This window comes from Nycticebus coucang, chromosome 20, assembly GCF_027406575.1.
Source record: "Nycticebus coucang isolate mNycCou1 chromosome 20, mNycCou1.pri, whole genome shotgun sequence".
Taxonomy (NCBI): Eukaryota; Metazoa; Chordata; class Mammalia; order Primates; family Lorisidae; genus Nycticebus; species Nycticebus coucang.
Window position 1 is genome coordinate 63,979,953 of NC_069799.1, and position 18,029 is coordinate 63,997,981.

The window sequence follows — 18,029 nt, forward strand, 5'->3', positions numbered from 1 at the left end:
TGCGGGCTGTAGGTGGCAGAGAGGGCTGGACTGCTTTCTGAGGGCCAGGCAGGCCCTTCCCGCGTCCTCTGGGGACAGGAATTAAGCCACAAAGAAGCACGCACCTTGAGGAAGAGGAAGAATTGGGGAAGGGGAGTTGGCAGCTGCAAATGGAATATGAGGCTCGGCAGAGGCAGAGTCTGGTCCTGAAAGTGTCACACGCAGCCGGGTGGAGGTGCGACCCTTCTCCCGAGGTGCGCAGGGAATCTCCCACAGACTCTGGCGCGGGGAGGCGGCCGGGCTGGTGATGGGGTTGGGGAAGAGGGGGCCTGGGGTGAGCAGGAAACCGGGAGGTGGCACCAGGGAAGAGGGACCCAGGAGGCAGAGCCTAGAGGAAGGCGGGACCCGGGATGCGGGGGGAGGGATGGGGGGGAGGTCTGGGGGTCAGGGGCCGGGAGTCGGGGGAAGAAGGGGACCCGGTGGAGGCGGAGTGGAAAGGCGAGAGGAGGGCGAGGGCGGGAGGGGTCGTGGGGAAGCGGGGCCCTAAGCGGAAAAGTGGTGCTCGGGACCCCATAGAAGTGGTACCCCAGGGGGAAGCCGGGCTCCGGGGGCGGCTGCTGTGAGAGGGCCCTGGGAGTTGGGGGCCCCCATATGGGCGGGACTCCAGGGGGAGGCGGGGCCCGGGAGAGGAGAGGCGGGGCGAGCGCGTCCCGCGGCGCGGAGCCCTGAGCGCTGCCCTGCGCGTCCCGCGGGTCCCGGTGCGGTGGCCGCGCCTCGCCCAGCCATGCTCCTGCTGCTGGGTCTGTGCCTGGGGCTGCCCCTGTGCGCGGGGGCGCAGGGGGAAGCGCGGAGCTGGGGTGACACTTCGGAGCAAGTAAGTGGGCGAGCTGGGGTGCCCGGGGGCCCCGCGCGGCTGCTGTCCGCTCCCTCTGCCTTCCGGGCCTCGGCTGCTGGACAGGCTCGCTCCGGCCGGTCCTGGCCGTGAGGAAGGGAGGCATGCCCCTCTCCGCGTCGTTTCCGAGTGTCCCTTTGCTCAGCCTTCTGCCCGGGAGTTTCCCATCTGCTGGTCGCCTGCGGGTCACTTCTGCTGCGGTGCCCGCCTGCGCCTGCGACTTCAGAGTCGCGCACAGCCGAGTTGCCTCCTGCCATCTGCGCGGATCTCTCGCAGTCCCTGTTAATTTCCGAGACTGACGCCCACTACTTTAATTATGAGATCTTTACCGTGGGTGCCTGCTCGTTGGTTGTTGCTCCTTGTTGGTCCAGGGAGAAAGAAAGTCTGGGAAAAGTTCCAGACTCCTGGAAGCCTCAGCTTTTCCCATCTGAAAATCAGGAGAAGGCGACCTTCCCGTTTAGTTACCATCCGTGGTTTGTTCAGCAGTTTAAAGGTGACACAGTCCTCCAGCTGATCACCTGTTGTTTGGCAGGGTCTGTGACAGTTTACCCATCCCAGGTGAGCACAGCCTGCAAATACAGAAAGCTCTCGGAAAAGTATGAGGCAGGTTCACACAAATATTAAGATCTTACGTGAAAAATGGCTCCGCCAGAATTAAAATAGTGCTGTTTACACACATATTCTTTAGATATTACGTTTTTTCATGGGAGGGATGGGGACAATCCAGGGTGGCAGATCTTCTCTGCCCTTCCCGGATCTCTTGTTTTGAGTAGATCTGGAAGACGAACTGTCTAAACGTCAGCTGGTTGTTTTCAAGCTGACTCTGGCTTAGGAACGTTCCTATTAGTGAAGTGGAAGGAATGGCCATTTTCTCTTGAGGTTGTCAGGAAGAATATCTAATAAAAAATCCCAGGAGGCTTCTGGGTGGTGTAGGAAAAGTGCAGAGTTTGGGTGAAGCGGGCAGGCTCGTCCCCAGGGCCCTGAATTGCTCTGAGCTGCTTTTCCTTGCTGGTCACAGCCGGGAACCCAGCTCCTTCTAAGCTTGCACGAGAGGATTCAGTTAGTTTGTGTGAAGGGCCCGGTATACAGCAGGCACTCAATAACTGGGAGATGTTTTAGTAAGTGGTAAAGGGTGTGAACATGGTACCAGGAAGTCTGGGTTTGATTCCTGGTTTACCAGCTCTTTTCTTTATCTGTAAAATGTGGGGAGGTAACAGGGCTGTGAGGAGGGGAGGAGTTAACACATCTATAAAGTCAGCACATTGTACCCTATGAATGTAGTAATGTACACAGTTATGATCTAATTAAAAAAACACAAAAAGTGCTTCTCACGCTGTGGTGCTTACCCCTGGCCTTTGCTGTTGGTGCCCAGGGAAAGAATTTAGGGTAAAGATCTTGAAGCTTTTTTGGAGGCTGGAGCCAGAAGAGTGGGATGAACTGAAACAAAGATTCCTTTTATGCACCAGGAAGACCCAGTGTGTGCTTAGCACTGTCTAGACTCTCCTTCAGAGGAGTACGCCAGTTTGGCCCATCTGAGTGATTCCTGCTGTCTTCAACCCACGGCAGTATTTATCTTGAAAATGACTAAATCAGGAAAAAGACTCCAAGGCATAAAGTTCCATGAAAATTTGCAATTTTACCTTTTCTCCCTACTCCATTTTTTAAAATTTAGTTCTTGTGATGTAGAATTTGAGAACATAAGCCTCAGCCGTGGGCTTCCTGGCTTCAAATCCCAACTCTTTGCTTACCAGGGAGTTACATAATGTCTGTCAGCCTCTATCTCTGAATGAAGATGACGCAATCACTTCATTGAAAGGATGTTGAAGTGTGAAAGAATTCATATGCTTAAATCTTTGAACAGAATGTGAGAATGGAGTGAGTGCTCTATTCTCCGTAATTATGGCCTTTGCGATTTAATATATGTAAGTTCCATTTTTAGCATGTAACAGGTTATGCAAATCTTATGCACTTTTGAATATAACAGATTATAACTGTTAACTTACATTGCGATTCTTATTGGTCCTTTGCGTGTAACTGGAAACACACCTGTAACGCCTTAGATTCAGGCTTCTTCAGCTCTCACGCTCTCTTCCACCTGAGCACAGGATTACCCTGAGTGGAAAGACTACTAAAAGCGAGGTTTTCAACCTGCAGTGTGCAATAAAAATAAATAAAGGACAACAAATTCCACATTTGACAATCTGACAAATACCACATATGCCATCTAGTATTAGGGGCTAGTACAATGGAGGGGTCCTGAAGCTTACATTTGTTAGCTTTTACATAATCATCCAATATTAAATAAAAAATAATAATCCAGTTCTGTTTTTATGGCTGTTGTGAGGATCAAGTGAGTGAATTCAGGCAAAGCATTTTCATACAGTGCATAGTCAAGTGATATTAATGGTCTTTAGTATTTATGTACACCCCTGTTACATCTTGGACTGCCGTGGCAAGGTCTTAGCACACGTACTTTAGAGAGGATGATCAGGAAAGCCCTTTTCCAGAAATGACAGGTTCAACCCACTCAGTACAGAGGCTGGATTACAGCCCAGTATGCTGGACACCAAAGCCAGAGCTCTCAATGACTCCTCTAGATAGCAAGCCACTTTTGCATCTATAATTGAGCTTACTTTGTTTAATTCCTATTTGTGTGTGTCTGTGTGTGAGACTGAGTCTTACTCTGTAGCTTGGGCTAGAGTGCAGTGGCATCCGCTTAGCTCACAGCAACCTCTATTTCCTGAGATCAACTGACCCTCCTGCCTCAGCCTCCCCAGTAGCTGGGACTACTGGTGCCCACCACAACACATGGCTAATTTTTCTGTTTTTTAGTAGAGTTGGGGAGGCTGGTCTCAAACTTCTGCCCTCAAGCAATCTTTCCACCTTAGCCTCCCAAAGTGCTGAGATTTCAGGGCCGAGCCACGGTGTCTGGCCTAAGTTCAATTTATACTTGTAGCTCCTAGCACCTAGATGACATTCACTGCATGCTGATCCTGGTTCCGACATCTGTGTATTGTGGCATTACAGAACTAATTCCCTGGACTGGAAATTTTCATATTTTTAATTTTTTATAAATTCTCACTCAGAACCAAATCTTTGCATGTGGGCAAAAAGCAGAGACTCAAGACAAGTGGTTTTGTTTGTTTGTTTTGTTTTGTAACTCTTTAAAAAATAAAGCCAGTGAAAGATTTTGTAAGTGGCAGGCCCCTCGGCGGTGTTGCCCTATGTGCTGTGATGTGATTGTTGCAGTGGGATTACGAAGCTGAGTGAGGAAGGAAGATGATGTGGGAGAGGTCTAGAGATTTGCTCACCCCCAAACCAACCTTATCTCCTTTTTTGGGAGTGGGAAGGAGGTGTGGGGAGGTCCTGAGAACTGAGGGATGAATTGTATCTGCCTTCCTGTTCCCCACTAGCTCTTTTCTCCAATCCTTGGACACGCCAGTGTGAGGCCATCCTGCTTACCTTCCCACCAGAACTGCCACTGGGAACATCAGCGATATTCCTGCATCGGATAGGGCTGATTTAGGAAGCAGGGGCCACAGGATGAACACCTGAGCTTTGGTGGCGGGTAGGAAGAAACGTTCTGAACCACTTATTTTCCCAAAAGCAAGGTCCGCTTCCCTGATTTTTTCACAGGAAAAGAGAAGAAGCCGGGTGACTTGCCTCAGGTCAGCACTTTTCAAAATTTTTAATCTTCCTGGAAATTGTTTAGAATTTTAGCTGAAATATCAAGTTTCTTCCTCCTACTGAGGTTCTAGGCACCCCAAATTAGGAATGGCTGACAGCAACATAACTCCAGAGGAAGGTGGTGTAGAATTACCCAAGTGGGACACTATTCTCAGACTAACTCTTCTCAGCCCACCTGGTAAACGACATCTCGTGTGACTTTATAACGTTTAGCCCTTGATTTTGTTCCAGGTGCCATAGCAGATCTCTAAGATAACTGACTGCTTAGCTGCTGAGTCTTAGTTTCAGGACTTCAGAATGCCCTCAGAGGAGTAGGGGCCAACGGTAAATAAATTCCTGGTATAGATCCCTCTAGGAACTCACAACTTCAGTCAATGGAAGGGGTTTGGCTGAGGCTGGCCCAAGTGTAGCATCTCTTGGATCTCTTATGCAGTCCCCAGTGTTTTTTTGTTTTGTTTTATTTTATTTTATTTTTGAGACAGTCACACTATTGCCCCAGAGTACAGTGGCATCATCATAGCTCACTGCAACCTCCAACTCCTGGACTCAAGTAATCCTCCTGCCTCAGCCTCCTGAGTAGCTCGGACCGCAGGTGCCTGCCATAATACCTTGCTAATTTTTCTATTTTTAAGTAGAGATGGGGTTTCACTTTTGTTCAGGGTGGTCTTGAATTCCTGAGCTCAAGTGATCTACCTGCTTGAGCTGCCACGCCCGTCCTCCAACCTATTTGGCATTAGGGACTGGTTTCAAGGAAGCCAATTTTTCCGTGGATGGGGGACAGGCATTAGAACACACAACCTAGATCCCTCCCATGTGTAGTTTACAGTAGGATTAATGCTCCTTTGACCATCTAATTCCACTGATGATGTGACAGGAGGCAGAGTTAAGGTGGCCATGCAAGCAGTCGGGGGCAGCTGTAAACACAGATGAAGTTCCGTGCACTCACCTCCTGCTGTGTGGCCTGGTTCCTAATGGACCACGGACCACTACTGTCCATGGCCTGGGGGTTCAGGACTGCAGTCTTATGGGACCTGGAGTCACGGATCCAGTGACAAAAGGAGGAGCAGAGGATATAAACCTTGCCTTTATATCTCTCTACCAGTCAGTTGGTCATTAAAGCATCCATACCAAAAGGGAGAGGGTGCCCTCAAGAATTGGGCTTCGTTTCTCTTTTTCTGTGTCCTGTTCTTTCCCACTGATGAATTCTTGGTATGTTTTAAGGGCATTTCTCCTCTGTCTGATGGGATCCCACGCTCAGATAGCTCCTGGGAAAAAACACAGCCCCTGTTATTCAAGTTAGAAACATTTAAGTAGCACCCGCCCCTCTTTGGCCTGTAGTTGCACTAATGGATAATGGGATGGATGCAGGCATTTGACACTCGTTGGCCCCGATGGTGTCATTGCTGCATGCTTGTCCAAAGGAGACCCTGGGCTACCCTGTTTCCTGGCAGTAAATGCTGCTTGGTCCATGGGAGCTGAAGAGGACAGATTTAGGCATAGACAGGATGTTTCTGAGCACAGTTCTGATATTGAACTTAATTTCTCCCCTTCTTCCCACCCAGCAAACCTCTGCACAGGTAGTTCTAGCCATCTCTCCAGCATAAAGTCTTGAATGGTCACTCAAGTACATGGTGAACTCTTCTTTTTCCCATTTTCCTTGTAATGTATGAAACTTACCTTGTCTATTACATTTTCATGAACATATTTCTTTCTGGAAAGTTAGCTAGCACAGTCTGTGATGGCAGAGATTGTGGCTTAATAAATACTGTGGTGTGGACATCTTCTGTTCTGATGCTGGAGAAGTAGCTCAGCTGGGTGGATGTAAAGAATCCTGTGATCCAGCTCTTACGTCCACGATGGGGCCCCAGGCAGGTCAGGGGAGGCTCTAAGATGACCACGTATAGTAGTTCTTGTCATGAAGCTGGAAGTCAGTTAACATCTCTGTCCTCAAACCCTTCTCTCATTTTCTTACAAGGCAACAGGGAAACATCAAATAATAAAAAGGATCAGGAACCCTTAACAATATACAATGATGATGACTTTGGTGCCATGTGCACTTCCAGTCCTCGCTGGCACCAGGATTCTGTGTCTACTGGGAAGTTGTGATTCTGGGTCAAGCTGAGGTTAACTTGGACTGAAGTAGCCGTAGTGATCCCTGGAGATGTCAGACAGGCATCTTAAAAATGAAAAACCAACTTTTCTTGTTCTTCTAAAAGCACACTTATTTTCTTGGAAAACCTATTTTACAAAGAGGAAACTTCAAAGAAAATTCTTTAGATCAATCGGGGAACTCAGTACCCAAGAGGGGCTGGGCTTCTCTGCTGACCAGAGCTATTTTAAGTGGTCCCCAGACTATTCCACAATTTTAGGGAGGGAAAGGCCTGAGATGAACCCACAGGCCTGGTAAAGAACTTGCCTAAAATCTTAGCATGGCCTTTCTTTGAGGGTCGCTCAGACATCTCGTTTCATATTAGAAATCTGGAACCAGCATCCTCCTAGGAATTGTTTGGTTCTACGTTGGAGCCAGGGATGGTGTCAGCCTGAGTCCTGTGCTTTATCTCTCTGTTCCCTGTTCTATCAAATGGGAGGCTCCATCCGGGCTCGGAATGATAATTAACAATATACATTTTGAAGGGGTATTAGGGAGAGGATGGGGCCAAAACAGTTTCTGTTATACTTTCAGTTTTCAAAATGGAAAAATGTTTATCATTTTTCTACTGTGGCAGTAATACACTCCAATTTGTCAAAACCCAAGGTTATACAGAAAAGTCTAAAGACAAAGATTCCAACCACCCTTTAGCGTTTTGGTCACATGCTACCCACAAAAACACTTATGCTTACAAAAATAGGATCGTATTAAACAAGATGTTTTGTTACCTGAATTATTCACTTGAACTTATGTCAGTGTGTATCTGTCAGGAGAGGCTACGGTCTGCTGTGTTACCAAACAACTTTCTGTTCTTGGCCTCTTAAATAACAAAGTTTATTTCTTTCCTGTACAAATTGTTCATTTCAGGTTGGCAGGGGAGCAGCTGTGCACATGGTGGTCACTTTGAACTTGGCCTTGGTAGAGCAGCTACCACCTCCGGCGTTGGCAATGATGAGACAGAGGGAAAAAGGAGTTCTGAGGATCGAACACCTGAAATGCTTGGCCCAGGAGAGACAAATGTTACTTACATTCGTAACTTATTGGCCAGCCCCTTGTAGCCGTCTGGATCCCTGAGTGCAGCCTCTTAACCAAATCCAAACTTCACAAAATAAATCCCTTTATTAAAAATTTTTTTCAGTAAAATTTGGATTCAGTCAAAAGGTAGCACCCCCATACAAGGGTCTGGAAGGCCACCTGTGGTCTCAAGGCCTCAGGTTCCCCATCCCTTTCAAGTTATGAGCAATTGTTATAAACGTTGCACAAAGGCCATGCAAGATGGCTCACACCTGTAATCCTAGCACTCTGGGAGGCTGAGGATGGTGCATTGCTTGAGCTCAGAAGTTCGAGATCAGCTTGAGCAAGAGTGAGACCCCATCTCTACTAAAAAATAAAAAAAAAGCTAGGCATTATGGTGGGCATCTGTAGTCCCAGCTACTTGGTAGGCTTGGTAGGCAAGAGAATTGCTTGAGTCCAAGAGTTTGGACTGTGAGCTGTGATGCCACAGCACTCTGTGCAGGGTGACAGAGAGAGACTGTGTCTCAAAATAAAATAACAGTTGCAAAGAATTTTCTTACACATTTGTTTTTCTAATAATTTTTGTAAATAGAATTCATACATTAAAAGACATGCATACTGGTGGGTAAAATGCTACAGCCACTTTGGAAAATGGGCAATTTCTTAAAAAGTTAAATTTACCTTATGACTCAGGAGGAAATTCCACTCCTAGGAAAATAAAAACATACCTCCAACATAAAGGTTTGCCTGTGAATGTTCATGTAATGCTGATTCCAGTTCTGTGTTACTCAGAATGGCTAAAAGGTGGAAACGACTCGAATATCCCTCAACAGAGTGGATGGACAGACAGACTGTGGTATGTCCGTAGAGAGGAATATTACTCAGACATAGAAAGAAAGGAAGCACTGCTTGGTACAACATGGACAAACTTTGAAAACATTCTGCTAAGTGGAAAAAGCCAAATGCAAGACTTCACATTATGAGGCCCCATTGGTGTGACATGGCCAGAGTGAACAGAACCACAGACCAAAGTGGGTTAGTGGTTGCAGGAACTGGGGCACAGAGGAGGTGAAGAGGGGAGCTAACAGGTGCAGGGCTTATGTTTAGGAAAGTAAAAATGTCTAAAGATAAAGATTTCAATCACCTAAAGGTAATGTGGAGATGGCCGCACAGCTCTGTGTGTATAGTAAAAAACCATTTACTTGTGTACTTGAAGTGAATAAATGTGGTTGTATATGAATTGTACCTCATAAAGCTGCTTAAAAACGTGCATAAAGTTTAGGTGTGCTTTTCAGGTTTGATCTACATTGTCAAATGGCCTCCCAGAAAGGAACATTTATTACCCACAGCACTGACAGTTTACACTTTTATTATTGAAACACAGACTTGCCATGAGCAGGTTGTGCCACTAGCCAGCACTTTGAAATTAGTCCAGAAAGGCTGGTTTATCATTAATGAGGTTTTTTTTTTAATCACCTTTCCATGCCCCACCTCTGGTTGTGGAATACAGCAAATCGTCCAGAAAAGACATAATAAGAAAACTCAAGGTAAATTCAGTTTTGCTTCCAGAGTTTCCTGGAGTTTTGCATTGAATAATGACCTCATCAGAGTAAGGCTGAAAACCTTTACTCATCATGATCGACACAAGAGCAGAGACCTTAATTTTAAGCCCCCAAATAAAATGAAACAGATACAAATATTCTAATGATCTTTTTGTCTTCTCATTTCAACTATGCTCCTCTTACAGATTGAAGAACAGGGAGACAAGGCTGTGTGACGTTATGGGATTAACTAGGTCTGAGAGAGATGAATTCCAATTCTGGCCTGGAAACAATCTCCCTAATAGAAAAAGTTGAAGCTGCTTTTCAGGACTGATAGACCTTTGAGTGAATCTGAGTCAATTTTAACCCCCTTGTGTAACTTACTTTAGAATGACCCGGCAATCATATTTTATGTCTCTTTTCTTTTGATAGGTTGGACTGAGGGTCCCCAGGCAAGTCAGGCTCTTGCAGAGGCTGGTACGTATGTTCATGGTACACCCCCAAAGCCAGTTCCCTCATTTTTCTATTTATTTTGAACCAGGCACTCATTTTCCTTGCGGGGCATCCAGGTCCTACAAAGTGGTGCCAGGCATGGTGGCTCACACACTCTGGGAGGCCGAGGTGGGTGGATGACTTGAGTTCAGGCGTTCGGGACCAGCCTGAGCAAGAGTGAGACCCTTGTCTCTACTAAAAACAAAAAAAGAAAAAGAAGAACTGGTCAGACATTGTCCAGGAGTTTGAGGTTGCTGTGATGACGCTGTGGCACTCTATCCGGGGTGACAGAATAAGATTCTTGTCTCAAAAAACAAAAAACAAAATACAAGAACAAAAAACAAATCTTATAAAGCAGAGTGGAGAAGAACTTAACATGAAACATTGTAGTTTTTTTTTTTTTGACCAGGGCTGGGTTTGAACCCACCACCTCTGGTATATGGGACCGGTGCCCCACTCCTTTGAGCCACAGGCACTGCTTCATTTAATAAGGCTTTTTTAAGTGGATTTTTTTTTTTTCTAAAAGGACTTCGATTATTTCAGTAGGACTATTAAGGACAAAGCATGGAGAATCAAAGACCTTCTTAAAACAAGGAAAACCTAAATATAATCTTTATTTTGTTATGACATCCTTACCCAGGAAATAAAAGCTTTGTTATAAAGTAAGCAACAAAAAAATCCACATTTGCAGATTAAAGCCTCGGGCGATGAGGGTGGGGCAGGCCTCAGTGCCTGTTGGAGGCTAACAGACTGGCACTCGAGGAGCTCGTCGGAGACAGCTCAGCTCTTCTGTGCGTGCTGTGGACTATCCAAATGTGGGGCGTGCTGGTGAGGCACTGTCTGACCCTCCCTGCAGCCAGCTGGCGTTTGAGTCAATTCCGATTTCTGGTTACCAGCGTCATAGTCAGTGCCATCTTTCTTTGGACTAGGACTTTGTATTCTTTTCCATTTCTTGCTTGGCTTTTTTTCTTCCCCCTTTTGTCCCCCAGTTCTCTTAATCCTGACTCCCCACACCCCAGTTTTTTAGCCTAGTATTCATTCTTTCATGTCTTCTCCATATTCACATGATCCTAGACAGAAATTTACTTTAGTGTGTGAAGAATTGTGAAGGGTGTGAGATTTCACCTTACTTACAAGCTAGTAAGTTAGTTTGTCACCATTTCATTGATGCCAGCAGGTCACAGGAGACTCTGAGGTCAGGGACAAAGGACGACCTGTTACTCACAGCAACCGCGGTGGTCAGAGCATCGGCATTTTTGGCATTCCTCAGTTCCCATATGGTGACACAGAGAGGGCCAGATGGCACCTGTGTGTGCAGCTGGTTTGCATTGCATGGGAGGAACCCAGGCTTAGGGAGCTTGATTCTTTAATAAAGAGCACTAAGCCTGCCTGATGTCCCCCGACCCCCAGAGGAAAGTACTCTCTTTATCATTCTGGACATTAAGCCAACCTGCTTTCTTCTCTGGAGGAAGATACCACCTGTCTTCCAAGGCTGTCTGCTGTACAAACATCCTCAAAAAGATAGTTCAGAGCAAAGGCAGCTGGAGCCACTGCTTGTGAAATGTGCAGTAATATCAGAAACTCATGGAGTCTCCTAGCAATATATACATATACGTATACACACACACACGCATACATATATCCACATATATGTAACACACGTAACACATATGACATACAGCACATAACACACATACACACATGTTCATTCATTCATTCATTCAACAAGTAGTTTTTCTAGTGCCTGCTACCTGCCCAGCACGGTCCTGGGCAGTGGGAACAGCAATAACGAAACACACAAAATGCCCCGTCTTTCACAGAGCTTGAATTCTAAAGGGGACAAAGATAGACAAAACAAAGCAAATAAATAAATTATAAGTGTATCAATAATTGAGAAGTAAGTGCCACTGAGAAAAATGACACACCACAGGGGAAGACGGGGACCCTGTATACATTTGCATATATGAGATTTTTGATCAAAACCCTGGGATTACTTTAATATGTGATGATTCTTATTGAGTGCTTACTATGTGCCAGGCATTGTTCTAAGGGCTTTATGTTTTTAAGGGTCATGACTTAATTATTCTCATAGTAAGTCATTGAGGCATTTTATAGATGAAAAAAAAAGATTTGGAGAGATCAAGTCACTTCCCCAAGATGACACAGTTGGGAAGGGGAAGAAGAGCCAGGATTTGAGCCCTCACAATGCAGCTTCTGAGGCCATGATCTTCAACAAACTGTTCTCTCATGCCACGCATTCTCTACTCCTTATAATTTTCACTCAATACCTCCCCTGGCATAGCTCTACGGACTTTTTAAAATGGCCAATAGTATTCCATATTGCTAGCCCACCATTTATTAAGCATTCTACCATTGACACCATAATTTATTAAGCATTCTACTATTGACGAGCTCTCAATGTGTTTCTAGCTTTTTATAAACAATGCTGCACTAAAGCTTCTTTTGTTCATTCTGTTATGTGGGTGCGTTTAATTCTGCAGCTTAGAGTTTTAATAGGAGGATTGCTGATTGAAAGTGCATATACATTTTAAATTTTACTAGATGTCACAAGATTACTTTTTGAACACTATTGCTCTCGACACCATCTGTATTTGTTTCTTCTTTATTAGCAGTGATATGAGCAGTTGATGTAATGACTTTCTCTGATGACGCAGTCCGTTAGATAGAGGGATCTTACGGTTCCTTTAAGTTGCGTTTCCACGACTACTTATAGATTTGGACATTTTAAAATATGTTTGTTCTTGGTTCAGGGTCATTCTTCTGTGAATTCCTTTTCCAGGTCTGTTGCTTATCTTGCTATTGTGTTTTTTACCCACCTAATTGTCAATTTATCAGAGGTCTTCGTACATTATACATACCCACCGTCTTCTGAATGGGATGACTTCCCCTCAATCTGTCATTTGTCTATTAACTTTGTTTATGGTATATTTGCCATATAAAAGTTTTAATTTCTTTCTTTTTCTTTTTTGAGACAGAGTCTCACCATGTTGCCCTTGGTAGAGTGCTGTGGCATCAGAGTTCACAGCAACCTCAAAATCTCAGGCTTAAGCAATCCTCTTGCCTCAGCCTCCCAAGTAGCTGGGACTACAGGCGCCCCCCACAATGCCCGGCTATTTTTTGGTTGTCGTCGTCACGGTTGCTTAGCAGGCCTCAGTTGAGTTTGAACAAACCAGCCCTGGTGCATATGGCTGGTGCCCTAACCACTGAGCTCCGGGCACTGAGTCTATTCTAAGTTTTTAACGTGAACTTTATTCATCACCCAGCTGGAATCAGCCTGATCTTTCCAGCAGTGTACCTGGCACATCATGCTCTGATGTGAATGTCTTCAATGACTCCACAGCACCTGAGGGACGGACTCCAAGGGTGTGTAAGGCCCCCCGTGACTCATGGCTCCTGCCTGGAGCCTCATTTACCCCGTGAGCTCCTTATAGCCCATTCTCCAGCCGTCTAACTCTTGCTGTGCCTCCCTGAACGCTTGGTGCTCTAACTGATGAATAGAACGTGGATGACAACAGCTGGTAACCTCCTGCCACTGCCGGGATTGCAGGGATTTGCTTAATTTTATTCTGAATTGATTAGATACCCTTTTTATAAAGTTCCTCGGTATTACACACACAATTTACAATTTGGAAAGCAGGGGTCTTTTTGTGTCTGAGTTTCCGTGGTGCTTCCCAGATGCTGGCCTAGGTTGTCTAAGACAATTGACTGCCGTCATTCAGCCTCCTGAGAGCAGCCACTGTGTCTCAGTGGCAGCTCCATACCAGGTGTTCTAAAGTGTGTCCAGCCACGATCTGGTTTAGGCAGGCCTGGTAAGACACACAGACACAGAAATGACTGTCATGAAGAAAGAGGTTCCCATTCACAGGTCCCCAGAAACAGGAGCCAGAGGACAGCATACAGGGCCTTAGTGGGGAGGCAGGTGGAGCAGGGCGTTATTGGGGTTTTCATGCTGAAGCATGGGGGAGCAGGGCAGACATTCTGAGCAGACTTAGCATTGGATAGTTTGAGTAATTTCAGCAGGCTTTGGGTCATAGGGGTGGTCTCTGGTTGTCTGGGACCTGGCGTGATTTAGGGCAGGGGCAGATTGGCTTAGGGTGAGAGAGGTTGATGGAGGATGTGGCTGGGGCTGTAGGCTGTGGGTTGGTTGGTTTGCACGTATATGGTACACTCCCATGGAGCGTCTGCTGTCTCTAGGAATGAACCAGCCCTGGCCCTAGAAGGGTGGTCTCTCCAGCATGAAAATCCTAAATACCAGGGTATCAAGAATACAGAACATAAGAAAATATGCCTGAAAGAAATGCTCTTCTCAGCTAGAATAGGTGGCATAATTCTGGACACTGTCACCTGGCTCAGGGTGGTGACACGTGTGTCTCCATCCCCACCTCTAACCAGCGGGTCTGCCCTTTCCAGGAGGCGTATAGAGTGGGGAGCCTTCCTATATAAAGGTGATAATTGCACATTCTGTTTCTTCTCCTGTCATGCCGTGAACTATTGCCAAGTAGACTGTGTGATATTAACACAAATGTGAAATTCAGAGCGCGTGGCATTTTCCATCTACAGAGGGGTAAAATTGTTCCCCAAGGTGGTAAATCCAGAATCAGGGAAGTTCCCTTGTCTTCTGTTTCGTGAAATAACAACATGGGCTGTACTGATCTTGAAAACGAGAGGCGTTTTCTTCACTCTAGTGAAGTATAGTAAAGATTTTGGACCCACCCTCCTCTATAAAACAAACCGAGTGCAAAGTGAGATGATTTCTGAGGTTCTCCGCCACGTCCAGAATGATTTCTTCTAATGGTCACTAAAGAACTGTTAGACCTGAAAGAAGCAGCAAAAGGTTAATCCTCTAGGAAGGGGCGCTGAGGCCGGAACTTCTGGCAGATACCGTCCCAACGTTCCTTTGTTACATTTCCAGATGGCATCTTGGGCAATTCAGGACATCCTCTGGGTGGCTTGATTTTAAGTGACTCACATGAGTCATGCAAAAACCTTTGGTCCCTGGAGCAGCTAATTAAGACACTCCCTGCCTTAAACACTTTTCCATCTGTTTTGCCTTTGTAGGAAAAAATAATGAGGAAATGACATTATGTCACAGGAAGACCTTTTTTTTTGCCTTTTTTTCCAGTTGACATCCCCAAACCAAATTATTATTTAAATATAAACATAGAGAACGTGTCGTCGGATTATTAAGAACTGTGCCCTGGGAAAAATTGAGGCAACTGTTTAATATCTGTCCTTTCAGGACTCGTTTGCTACTCAGAACTCTTGCTTACGTTATAGGGTTGTTGGTTCCCTGCCCGTCTCCCCTGCCCGTGTCCCCTGCCTACATTCCCTGCCCGTGTCACCTGCCAGTGTTCCTTGCCCGTGTCACCTGCCAATGTCCCCTGCCTATGTCCCCTGCCCATGTCCCCTGCCCGCATCACCTGCCAGTGTTCCCTGCCTGTGTCCCCTACCCATGTCTCCTACCTATGTCCCCGCCTGTGTCCCCTGCCTACATCACCTGCCATTGTTCCCTGCCTATGTCCCCTGCCTATGTCCCCTGCCCGTGTCCCCTGCCTGTGTCACCTGCCAGTGTTCCCTGCCTGTGCCCCCTACCCATGTCCCCTGCCCACATCACCTGCCAGTGTTCCCTGCCTGTGTCCCCTACCCATGTCCCCTGCCCGTGTCCCCTGCCCACATCACCTGCCAGTGTTCCCTGCCTGTGTCCCCTACCCATGTCCCCTGCCCGTGTCCCCTGCCCACATCACCTGCCAGTGTTCCCTGCCTGTGTCCCCTACCCATGTCTCCTACCTATGTCCCCTGCCCATGTCCCCTGCCTGCATCACCTGCCAGTGTTCCCTGCCTGTGTCCCCTACCCATGTCCCCTGCCCATGTCCCCTGCCCACATCACCTGCCAGTGTTCCCTGCCTGTGTCCCCTACCCATATCCCCTGCCCGTGTCCCCTGCCCACATCACCTGCCAGTGTTCCCTGCCTGTGTCCCCTACCCATGTCTCCTACCTATGTTCCCTGCCTGTGTCCCCTGCCTGTGTGTGTCCTCTGCCTGTCCAACATCCTTCTCACAGTGTGTTGTTCTTTCTGGTCATTGTGCCAGGAACGTGCTGTGCTTCATCCTTACTTTCACGTCTTCTGTGTTCTTAGAATGTTTTTACCTCTTAGAAATACTACATCCATGTTAACAACTCTTCTTCCTTCTACGGACTTCACTGATGCATCTTTCTTCTGAACTCTGCAGGGTCTTACAGTCTAGGCGTCTACCAACCTACTACCTACCATCATCGGTGTATCCGCGCATCCATCAATCTGTCATATGTCTGTCCACTCATCCATACATCCATTTATCCATCTACCCCCCACCCCTTTCTCCCTCTCTCTCCTGCTCACCCATCTTCCTACATTGCTTTCTAGTTTTTGCACTTTCTCCCCAGTTTGATTATAAGCTCTTTGAGGGAAGGAACCACATGCAATATTTCTTCTCAAACCTTCACAGAATTTAGTCTGTAATAGTGCTTAGTAAGTCCTAGTCTACCGTGCTTCCTTTTTGGGTATCTGTCATTTCCTTTCATTGTTCTAGATTCAGAAAATTGAATTCCATATATGATTTTTCACTTTTTCTGTATCCCGAGAGCTGTGGGTAAAAACAAAAAACAACTGTCAGTGTGTGTTCTCCAGGAGCCGATGGTGCGGGAGGGGCTGGGCTCGTGCCTATTAATCCTACCTGTTCCCACTCATCTTTCGCTTTTTTGTTGAGGACGTTCAGCCACAGCTGGTCACAAAGATGAACAGTCCTGACTCCTGTGCACGGAGCACCTGCCCATTCTCTGTTCTTGCTCCTGTGCTCACTCTGATCACCCCGACTCACCCCCTGGCGGGTGTGAGCCTCTTCTCAGCCACTTCTCTCGTCCGTCATATAAAATGTCTATTAAGCTTTGGGTGGTTCACCCTGCAGACCATGCTTGGACTCAAGTGTTTTTGAGTAAATGTTTGGTTTAATTAGATTAGCATTCTGTGGTGACCCTTTTGAAACAGAATTTGCAGTCTCCTTTGGCTGTCCCAGGAGCCATAGGCCTTAATATCAATACATTAGAACCATATGTTTATTATGAAAATAATTACAGCCTAGGGCTGTAAATAAATCAATAAATCAGAGGAGGGCTGAAATGTTCATTGCCCAGGTAGGCCACAGTCCCTGGGAGAGAGAGAGTGTGATCCCATCAGAGTAAGCAGGTTTCCCTCTCAACCTTTACTGAGAGGCTGCTGGGTTGGGCACAGGAAGATGAGGAAGACGTGTCCACAGTGAGAGGCCCCAGGCAGACTTGGGAGCAATCTGTGCTCACACTTAGCTCCCCTCCATCTGTGAAATGGGAATAAGACACCTGCTTTATGTACTTGTCCCAAGACTGTAACAGATACCTTGTCTTTCTGCTCTGGCTTCCATAACAAAGTCTCCTGTGTGTGGCTTACACAGTGTAATTGTGTTGTCTCACAGTTCTGGAAGTTGGATGTCCAAGATCAAGGTTCCGCAGTGTTTGGTTTCTGTTGAGGGCCCCTGTCCTGGCTTGCGCACGGCAACCTTCTCAATGTCTGCTCACGTGGCCTTTTCTCAGTGTACACACGTGGAGGGAGAGACATACAGAGCTGCCTCCTGTCCCCTTTTACGAGGTACTAATCTCATCTTCATGACCTCGTGTAATTCTAATTACTTTCCAAAGGTCTCAGCTCCAAAGATCATCACTTTAGAGGAATAGGACTTTAACACATGAATTTTGGGAGGACACAGCCAGCCTGTAACATGCTTGTCAATTGTTCAGAATGTTCCCTTCCTCCTCAGGCTTTGTCATCAGATATAGCGCAGTTGACACGGCTGGAAAAACCCTCAACAGTTTTGTTGTTGTTGTTTTTTGAGATAGAATCTCATTCCATTGTCCTGGTTAGAGTGCTGTGGCATCAGCCTAGCTCACGGCAACCTCCAACTCCTAGGCTCAAGCGATCCTCCTGACTCGGCCTCCCCAGTAGCTGGGGCTACAGGTGCCCACCACAATGCCTGGCTAGTTTTTCTGTTTTTAGTAGAAACAGAGTCTTGCTCTTGCTCAAGCTGGTCTTCAACTCCCAAGCTCAAGGGGTCCTCACACCTTGGCTTCCCAGAAAAGTAGGATTACAAGTGTGAGCCATGTGCCTGGCCAACCCTGAACAGTTTTAACAGGCTGCTAAATTTATACCATCTAGCTACTGCCTTAAACAGAGATTTTGAGGCTTTCC

General features: G+C 46.5%; 1 protein-coding gene across 2 annotated transcripts in view; it reads left to right on the forward strand.

Annotated features, from left to right (window-relative positions):
- Window positions 1-571: 571 nt before the first annotated feature.
- The window catches only part of ITIH5 (inter-alpha-trypsin inhibitor heavy chain 5), an 80,714-nt gene continuing 63,256 nt past the window's right edge, over window positions 572-18,029 (forward strand). The window contains exons 1-2 of one of the 2 annotated variants that reach the window (XM_053572896.1): window positions 572-853; window positions 9,695-9,739. In XM_053572896.1, coding sequence (XP_053428871.1) covers window positions 764-853; window positions 9,695-9,739 — 135 coding nt within the window. In that variant the 5' untranslated portion in view covers window positions 572-763. Of the gene's footprint in view, window positions 854-9,694; window positions 9,740-17,314; window positions 17,433-18,029 lie in introns of those variants that run through there. The other variant, XM_053572897.1, reaches the window with a different exon arrangement.